Source organism: Ctenocephalides felis, unplaced genomic scaffold (genome assembly GCF_003426905.1).
Source record: "Ctenocephalides felis isolate EL2017-DRISC unplaced genomic scaffold, ASM342690v1 CF-g0.4_SCAFFOLD_01886, whole genome shotgun sequence".
Taxonomy (NCBI): domain Eukaryota; kingdom Metazoa; phylum Arthropoda; class Insecta; order Siphonaptera; family Pulicidae; genus Ctenocephalides; species Ctenocephalides felis.
The window spans coordinates 32,931,538-32,941,981 of record NW_020538040.1 but is presented as its reverse complement, the minus strand read 5'-3'; the positions used below and the strand labels follow the sequence as shown (position 1 = coordinate 32,941,981).

Sequence of the window (10,444 nt, the reverse complement as noted above, 5' to 3'; positions counted from 1 at the left end):
ATAGCAGAACTTGCACGCCAAGGAAATTCTCTTCTGACTTTCTATTAGACTTGAAGCATTGGATTTCGCACTTTTATTTGCGACGACGACGCTATTGAAGAATTATTTACTATAAGTTTACTTATATAAAGTCACCTTCATTTTTAGTATAATTTTACAAAGTAATATATATTTACAGAGATGAAATAGAAATAAAAGAATTAAAAATGGAGTTGGATTTCTTGACTGTTCATGCAACAGAAAATTCTAATGATGTACCGTCTTCGGCAAATGTAATTGAAACAGGAACTCCAGAAATAACTCCCATTGAAGAATCTTTTGATCCATTTAGTTCGGTAGGTTAAATATATTAAAATTTAATGAAAAAATATAATATATATATATATATATATATATATATATACATGTAACCCCTGTATAACACAGTACTCATATAACACGGATTTGCCTCCCTTATAACAGCGGTATTCTTATATCACGGGTTTGCTAAACACGGTTCAAAAATGAAAAAAAAATATAAATATTTTTTTACTAAAAGTCATCAATTGAAAATATCATTTTTTTTGCAAAAAATGGAACATGGAAATAAAGGTAGTACAGAAAAGTAAACAATTGGATAGCACTTACTTGTTAGTTATAACGAAAAAAATATCATATAATTTATTTAATGTCTATTAATTAAGAAAATTTAGTAAATAAAATAATTTTATCATAAAATCATAATATGTAGCATATTTTTTGAGTTCTGGAATGCAACCCCTTATATTGTACTAGTCCTTTATTCCATATAACATGGGTTTGCATAACACGCTAGTTTGTTGGAACGTAACCACCGCGTTATACGGGGTTACCATATATATATATATTAGTGTGTCCCTTAATATGAACATTTTCGAATTTCCTTGCTTCCAAGGGCTCAAATGGTTCCAAATTGATGAAAAACAATTCTCTGAAAGTTTTAGCTCTTAATAATACGTTTGAGATAGTGCGCAATTCAATCAAACTTCGTATGGAAATAGCATGGAAAAATTTTGAAAATAAAAAAAAAATTAGGTATAACTTAGCGACAAATGAATTAAAAGTGAAAATTCATGTAATTTTTTATTGAAAATTCGATGCTTACAAAATTTTTGAAAATTTTTCATGCTATTTCCATACAAAACTTTGATTGAATTGCGCTCTGTCTAAAAGACAATATTAACATATATATATATATATATATATATATATATATATATATATATAAATGTATAACAATTTTTCTTATCAGTCCTTGTCAACGGTCAAAGAGTTGCCTGCAAATTTAACTAAAGTGATGAAAATGTTCAATCCAGCTGATATAATAAAGGACTCAACATTCAGTTTAATGTCGCACATAATTGAACATGATTTTCTAAAACGTAAAGAAACTCCAGAAATTCATCTATCAGAAATACATTTACGGAAGAAAGTTATCCATGTTTTTATGCAGGGTTACATGAAAATGTCTCATATCGAATTTTTATTCATGTTATGATAGGTAAGAACAAACATACAATGAATATCAGTAACAAACATACTTTAATGGTACACAATATTTTTTATGCTCTGAAGAATATTAAAGTTGAATTTGAAAACTGGTACGGAAATGCATTTGAAGTACATAATATGAAAATTTATAAGTGAAAAATGTGTTTGTGTAGTGAAATGTTTGAAATAAAATAAGTGTAGAGTACTCTGGCTATTTATCATTTATTTTTGATTTCAAGGTTTTCTGATGTTGATATTGATTGCAAGGAAGTACAAATTTGCAGAATTTTACTAAAATTAGTTGTTTTGGAAAATCAATTTGATCCCACCTTGGTACCAGATATGAATGAAGGTGAAATAGAAATATATTAATATTTTGTTTGGTTATTTTCACAGTAATTTTTAATTAATAATGTTTTGCTTACTATAGTGCTTATTCAATATGCCACTTATGTGCTTCCTGAAGATATTACTCTGGGACTGGCTATTTTATTAATATTAAAAAATCCCTGTGATGCTAAGAAGGTATTGGATTCATTCCCAGTTTCACTGGCTACGCTGCGGACAGCTATATATTACTTTGCATTGCAAATATTATTTAGTGAACCACAATATAGTTCTGATATGGGCTTGTTTACTAAAGATTTGGATGAGGTTTGTATATATAGTAGAGATCCAAAATATAATTAGTATATCTTTTAATAAATTATTAAAGTTATAGATACATAATATAGCATGCAGAAGCAATATGCACGTTCAATATGTTTTTTAAGTTTAGTTAGTTTGTTAATAACATATGTTGAAATTCAATCACAACATACAGGTATTTATTTACATAGAATGTGAATTTTTTTATAGTTTTTTGTTTTGTTGACATTTAATTACTTTTCTAGATATTATGTATTGAACAAATATAATTAGATTAATGGTTTGATATAATTGTATCTTCTTTATAGATAACACAACTTGCCCTTAATGTGAAAACTGATAGTGAAATGCATTCTATACTTCATGAGTATCGTAATAAGTTACAAGATTTCTGTCAAGCTGAGGAGTTGCATACTTTAGGCTGTGGTGTCGATATACAAAGATTTGCAAATGATGAAAATTATAGAAGGGATTCAATATTAGGACTATCAATGTAAGTAATTATAATCACATTAATCACATTCTAAGTACAGTGACAGAAATATATATTTGTATTCTTAATTAGAATTGAGTGTTGGTGTTTCTGTATAAATACTATAAAGTGTTTGAATTAAAATAGATTTTAATAGCCTTTTGAAAGATATCAATTTAGTATAATTACTTTGGTGAATGTATCAATGTAGTTAATACTTTGTAGTTAATAGTTAAATATTTAATTATTTATCTTTTCAAAATAATTTTTTGATTAAAAAAAAAAAGAAATTGACAGAGCCGTTTCTTTGTCTTTAACAGTTGAAGCTTCTATTTTTAGATTTAATAGATAATTTTATATAGATTTCAGAAATTCTACATTGATTAAAAATATATCAATTGGGAATGGTTTCAAACACTATAATTGTTTCATGTTAATTACATAAATTTCAATTTAATTCATTAATTTAATTTGTCCAATTCAGAAAATTTAAAAACAATTTACTATTCTGGTTCTCATTAGCATTGATTAGCCTTAAATGTAATTTCAGATGAAAATAATTTTTTTGGCAATTCCGTAAAAAACAATTTTATTAATTTCAATGATTGAATAAAATTTATTGATTTGTGTAAAATTTACATTATATTAAAATATTTACATCTTGTCAATTTTATAATATACATATATATATATATATATATATAATATATATATATATAGCATTTAAATTTATACATTTTTTATTTTTAAATTTATAGGAGTCCTGATTTGAATCGCTATAATTTGGCACTTAAGCTAGGAAACAGGCATAATATAAATTTATCATCAATAGCATTTGAACATGCTTCTAGTTTATTACAAAGTTCAGAAATTGATTTAAAGAAAGTTAGTGATCGATTAGAAGATAAAGGCTTACTTCAATTATTAAAGGAACAACCTGACATAACTTGTGAAAGGTGCAAAACTTTTGAAAATGTAATTGTATTCGTAATTTATCACTATGCCACATTTTAGGTTGTTGAAAGAAGTGTTTCCTACATTAGATGGGTCGGAGCACAATATATTAATTGTTTATTTCACATTAACGGATAGGGTTAATCCGGATTATTTATTTTATGGCCTTTTGTCAAAAGAACATATTAAATTACTTAAAAAAATTAAATCAGCTTGTCCAAGTAAGTTCAGTACGAAATTGATTACTGTTATCTCAATTGAATATGGAGCAAAGTCATGTTATCTGTTCATAATTATGTTATATTTCAGCTCTTAATTATGCTATTCTCCTTACGCCACCTGAAAATTTTGTATCGCAAATAACATCAAATTTACTTCAAGATGATCTACCAGTTTTATATAAATTTTTGAAAAGTTTACCAACACAATTATTGGCAAAGTGTCAATACACTCAATCACTACTTTATAAAGAATGGTGCAAAAAACATATGTCAGAAGTAAGATTTTATACATTATTTTGAAATAATTTAGAGAATTTTAATTATTTTAAATTTTTTCATTAAATTAAGATATGCTGTGTTATGTATTTTTTTATTTGCTTTTAACTTTGATTTTGAGATTTATGAGTATGTAATACTAACATATCTTGCGCAAACTTGAATTTCTGCATTAATTGTAATATTCTATAAAATTCTTCACAAAATAAAAAAATAAATGTACAAAATATTTTGACGCTTTAGCGTTATTGCTTTAAATTTATTTAATTAAGAGAAAACTATATGGTTGTTTGAATATTCTCATCAACATTGTTTGAGAAGAATAAAAATATTATTAATTCTTATACTAATTTTGCCTTAACTAAAGTGCAATTAATATCTAGTACTCCAATTATTATTTTTTTATACATTACTTGAAATATTTTTTGAACATTTCAGATACAAATAAACTCTCCACTCAAAGAATATGAAAAACACTGGAATGATATTAGCCCACTATTTTCTAAGATCAATGCAGAAGACTTTAAAATGTTTGTATACCACATCACATTAAATTCAAAGTTAATAAACAAGATAGACATATTAACTAGATTAACATTGCTCAAACATGCGATAACCTACTGCAATGAAAGGACCAAACAAGATAGAATGTTAGTACCTTATTATATTTTCTTGTTTTAACTTGTAGATACAAATATAGTCAGAAAATTATTTTAGTGAAGGTTGGAGTTTTACCCATTCCGAATTCACAGAATGGGAAAGTTTGCTTGAGACACTTCGTAGTGAACCTTGGCAGAATTTATCATTGCACGGAGATATACAACATATATTAAAGTTAGTATAAATAGAATATAAAAATCAGTATTATTAATTGAATCTTAATGTTGTTATGCACAGCATGATTCGTTAATGAGTTAATTTTAACTTCTGATTGGTGTATCTTATTGCAGGATTATACAAGGTTCTTGCACAGATAAAGATCTTCTGCTATCAGGCTATATAGAATTATTATTAATTGATAACATTTCTTTAGAAGATATCATTATTGCCATGAAATCAATATCTGGTTCTCCCACTTTATTATTTGTTATCACACATTTAATAAATACATGCTGTAAAAACTTAAACAGGTGAGTATCAATACTGCAACATTTCAATAAGAGCAGTCCTCTGTATTTAAAGAATAATGGAAATTTCAACCACAAGAAATACTTTGTTTCAGCACTGAAAGTTTAAATAGTTTATCAATGGTTGCCACAAGATTAGAACGTTTTTTAATTAGTAGTTCATCTGAAGTTGTGAAAACTGAGGCAGATTTTGCTTCAGGGGATTGGGACAATGAATGGAACATTGATGAATCTATTGATGAAGACACAGAACAATCATTTATATTGTGTGATAAGACCAAAAAAGAATTAGCAGATGTACTACTTCCTTTGTGTGGAGACTCTAGAATACCATCCACATTGAGATTGAGATTCATGAAAATTATACAAGTATACAATTATAACTATTTATATTAGATAAAACTTAGATTAGATACAATATTTGTAAATACATGCATGACCAGGATTAATCTGAATGTTTGAAGGAAGCACAAGATTCAATTTCTTGTGGTACATTTAAATTAGTGGGCTTCATTTTCATGACACAGATTTACAACAATCATTTTTGCTATGCTTACAATACTTCTAAAAATAAAATTCTATTATATAGTAATGAATTTATATACACAATATGCAAACGCTTTTGATTTGATATTAAACATAAAATACAGTTTTCACATCAAGTAATTTATTTTCACATAGGACTTGAATATTTCATCAGATAGTGAGGTCAGTTCACTAATGCTCTATCAACATACACAAGCTACAGTTTCTTCAGCTTGGAATATTGAACAAGATAGCCTGATTAAAAGTGGTAATTATATGTACTATGGAACAAAAAATATCAATAACATGGTTTTCTTTAAATATTATAACCAAATTTTTTCATTAAGATTTAGCTGAGATCTTATCGAATATGGAATTAACTACTGAACAAGGAAGATATAAAGTTTTCCAACATTTTCTTGACAAAGTATCAAATTGGGATCATGTTGAATGTTTATCAGAATTATTGTCGTATTGGCCAAAATTTAGCATAGAACATTATTGTGATATAAATAGTCCATGGAGCATGTTGTTAGAAAAAATATTAAATTGTGGAGAAATTGGACAAGTTGAAAATGTATATTCTATTATGATGAAAATTTTGGACAGTGGTGATTTGTCGGAATTAGTGAGTGTATACTACAGTTAAAATCTTTATATAGTCGTTAACAATAATTGGTGAATTTGAACATTTTCAGACTATAGAAAATATGCATAAAAAATATGAAAGTAAAATTACGGAACATTTGGGTATTTTGTTTGATTTAATTTTTTATAAAAACAATGAATCAACGAGTTATTTAAGATATCATGCTGTGGAGATAATAAACAAACTTGAAGTTAGTATCAACCATTATATTATATCATTATATTATAATTTTCTCATTTATATTTCAAATATAAATATATTTACATACACATATATTAATATATATAATATATATATATATATATATATATATATATATATATTATATATACATATATATGAGTTGAGATATTTTGACGATTCGCTGAAAATCATTATTCAAGATATATATATATATATATATATATATATATATATATATATATACATACCTCATCTTATATTTTTTTTTTTTTGGAAGTTTCGTTGCTGGTAAATTATTACTAATTCTTGCTATACAAATATGTTTAACATTAATACACTAATACAACCATTGTTCTTTTTTATAGCAACCTCTAGAAGAAACAATTTTAAAACTAATAGCATCAAAACATTTGGCACAAGATATTGTTCAATCAAAATCTTATAAAAGCCTTTTGGAATTGTCTCTTATATCAAGTTCTATGGATAGTAATGAATCAGATTTTGTAGATCCCGAAAATATAGTTAAAGATTTATTAAATGCGAGATTAACAGCTGAGGCTGGTTCATTCAGTCTCAGCTCTATTGGAACTCCCGCTAGTTTGAGGTCGTTCTCTGCGGCCGTCGAGTGGGCCAAACGACTTTATGCAACAGACGATGAGGAATGAAAAATTTTAAACTTATGGGGACACAAAGCAATTTTTATTTTACAAAATATTTATTAATAAATATATTTATAGAATACGTAGAATTTTTATTCCAACTCTTATTTTTACACACAGGTAGCGCCCTGTATAACAAGATGGTTACGATTCAAAAAACTACCGCCTTATGCCACTACGAATATAGGCGTTAGAATTAAAAAAATTCATATTATTTTATATGATTCTAAGCACTAGTGAAGTTTTCTTTTAAATGTTGTGCTCATTTTATTTGAAGAATGTTCCTTTAAGGGGGTTGTTCTTTTTTATTTTTCCTTGTTTCGGTTTTGAGATTTTTTGATATTATGAAAGCTAAAAACCTTAGAATTAGTTTAAAAAAAAATCATCTCAATATCTATTTTTTTGACGAAGTTATAGATATATATATCTCTATACGTATGATCCTCTGAAAGCGTTTTTTTATCGTTCCGCGAGCTATTGTATGCCAGCTGCCTCTTTTTCATTATAATACCTCATGCACATGACCTTTTTAATGTGTCAGCATCTTTGAACACCATCATGTATTTCGTACATTAAATTAAATGGTGTATTTAGTACATTATATTAAAAACTTTAAATACGTTTTTCTCAAATTGACTTTTTTCAATGCGGTGCCACAAATTAAAAAAAACTACAAGTCGGATCGACTTGCATTTTTTTTTTAATTTGTTCACCACTGCAATACCTAGTCCCCCTACCTCAAACAGCTTGATAACATTACGCAAAAAAATTTTGCGAATATTCTCATCCCAAAAAAGGCCTTTTTTGACACTTTTTTTTTAAATAGCTGCCATTTTTTCCTTCTTGCTTTTTTTCTTTCATTTTGGTAGGGGGACTGGATTCAAACTTCTTCTTCAACGTAGTTTCGTTTTTTTTTGTTTCAGGCGATGCGCAACGGATTTATCTGTGGCACCGCAAACGAGATCGATTTTGCAATGCCCACTTTGGCGCCCCCTGGTTAAAAAATGACGACGAAAAAAAAAATTTCCTAATATTCTATGATTTTGTAATTTTTGTTTAAAAAAAACCGCATGTCTTTATGATAAATACATTTCGAGAAAAACAAAAACAAATACTTCGCATGTTTTGTAACAAAAAAAAGAACAACCCCCTTAAGAAGCAATATGACTGACTGACGTCGCGTTCGAATTTATTATTATACGGTTTATTGTTATACAGCGATTTCAATAATTTTGAATTAGATTAAGTTCGTTTTTAATAAATTTTATTATATTTTGAGAGGTTTGTTGAATTATCGAACCGTGTTAGATTGAATCCATATTATAGAAGCACTATGTTATATGAGGAATATGTGATGGTTATATGTGGATATGTGTTCGGAAGCGATAAAGTTACGATTTTCATACGAAAAATGTAGTTAATTTGCAGCTCCAATTAACTGCTTTTATGCATTTAATAATCTCCTGGTATATGCCAGCGTTGTGATTTATTATGTAACTTAACACGTTGAAGACCGCATCGAAAATAGTATTTCACACGTGAGGACCGCGCACAAAATGGCAAATTTTATATATAATAATTCAAAATAAATCTATTGGGGAATGGACTGTTGAACATAATTTTAATATAAAATATATGTCCGGTGTATAATCGGTTCAGGTAACACATATCGTGCGCACATATTTATATTGTTTTCTACATTGTGTTTCTTTTAAGATGCAACTCACTTGTGTAAATTTGTTTTATTCTTCGAGCAAAAATGAAATGTCAAGATGTTTAGAAATTTTTTAAGCTATTACTGTATAATAAGTTGTTGTAAATGGCATTTTATCTTAAGGCAAGTTGCAAAAACTTCCAGAAATCTGGAAGGTATAATCTGAATGAACTAAATAAACTTTAGTAAGTGTTATTTTAATAATTAATTTAATTTCGTTCTAATTCGTATTTTAGAAATGTATTTTATTTAAGAGTGCACGTCATAGGGTGAATGTACTGAAAGTACTGATTGAAAACTTTGATAATTTTTTATACAATTAAACTAATTTTCGTAGGCGTATAATCTTTTATATTGTTCTTATCACTTCACAGCAAGAATTTGAATTCTTATTTTTATATGTATAATATTTCATTAAATTTGTCACGTTTTCAGCTTAATATGTATATATATATATATATATATATATATAAATATATAAAATATAAATATATATATATATAAAATATAAATAATATTTTACAATTTCGTACAATAAATAGATATTTTTGATCCGATATCTTAACAGCGCAATTTACTGTGTGATTAACTCCATTCGGCTCGCCACACTTAACTGCATTATTATCATAGTACATACTATATCATATTCTAATATTGTCTAGGCCTAACTGGTTAATGAACATTTTTAAATATTAGAGCCCTACAAAAGTGGTCTAACTATAAAACTTTGACAAAGTTTTGAACAATGTATTCAAAATTCTAGCGTAACTTTTTTGCAAACTGCTAAATCTCAATTTTTAAAATCCTAATTTTGACCTGAAAATTTCTTGTGTCAGATATATAAAATTGACACGCTTTGTCGAGTAAAAAGTTAGCCAGTCAGTCATATATGTGTGAAAGCAAATAGTGTTTTTCCAGAAATTTTGCAATTTTTTTTTCTTCGATAAAATTAAGTTTGCTTTATATATTTTTAACTAAATTATCTAATAAAGTTACCATTGCCCATGTAAAAAGTTTTTTGATATTATCGTAGCAATTGCCATGTTAAATAAATAAAAGTTTTTGAGGTTTGAATATTACTGTGTTTTCAACTTAATCGCAAAAAGGAAATCGAAAATATTTTTTTCTGCATACGTTTCAGAGGTTTTTAAACATTTTGGCAAAAAAATGGATGGGTATGTGACGTACAATATTTCATCCGCGGTATCGGAAGCACGGACCAACGGATTTGAATTATTCAAAAAACATTCGATTCGTATTGACGGGGAGATGTGCTGATTAGTGTTTGGCAATTTAGATCCAGCCGTTCCAGAGATATATACATCCGATTTGAATGATTCAAAAACATTCTATTGGTATTGATTGAGAGAAAAATCGATTACATTTTTGCGAACGCAGGTCCAGCGGTTTCAGAGATACGGATCAGAAAGTGCAAAAAATAGTAGTTTTGAGAGAACGGCGCAACCGATTAAGGTGGTTCAAAATATAATATAAGCGCTTATATTAT

The 10,444-nt window shown here is 27.2% G+C and overlaps 1 protein-coding gene across 1 annotated transcript; it reads left to right on the top strand.

The window, feature by feature from the left end:
* Nucleotides 1–1,502: 1,502 nt before the first annotated feature.
* LOC113377736 (neuroblastoma-amplified sequence-like) lies at nucleotides 1,503–7,252 on the top strand. Its single transcript, XM_026618146.1, has 15 exons — nucleotides 1,503–1,519; nucleotides 1,749–1,861; nucleotides 1,940–2,163; nucleotides 2,466–2,650; nucleotides 3,388–3,585; nucleotides 3,644–3,804; nucleotides 3,893–4,080; nucleotides 4,519–4,730; nucleotides 4,798–4,914; nucleotides 5,031–5,210; nucleotides 5,303–5,576; nucleotides 5,889–6,000; nucleotides 6,080–6,360; nucleotides 6,431–6,571; nucleotides 6,930–7,252. The coding sequence occupies exons 2-15, from the start codon at nucleotides 1,852–1,854 to the stop codon at nucleotides 7,227–7,229; spliced, it is 2,583 nt and encodes an 860-aa protein (XP_026473931.1). The 5' UTR covers nucleotides 1,503–1,519; nucleotides 1,749–1,851; the 3' UTR covers nucleotides 7,230–7,252.
* Nucleotides 7,253–10,444: the final 3,192 nt, after the last annotated feature.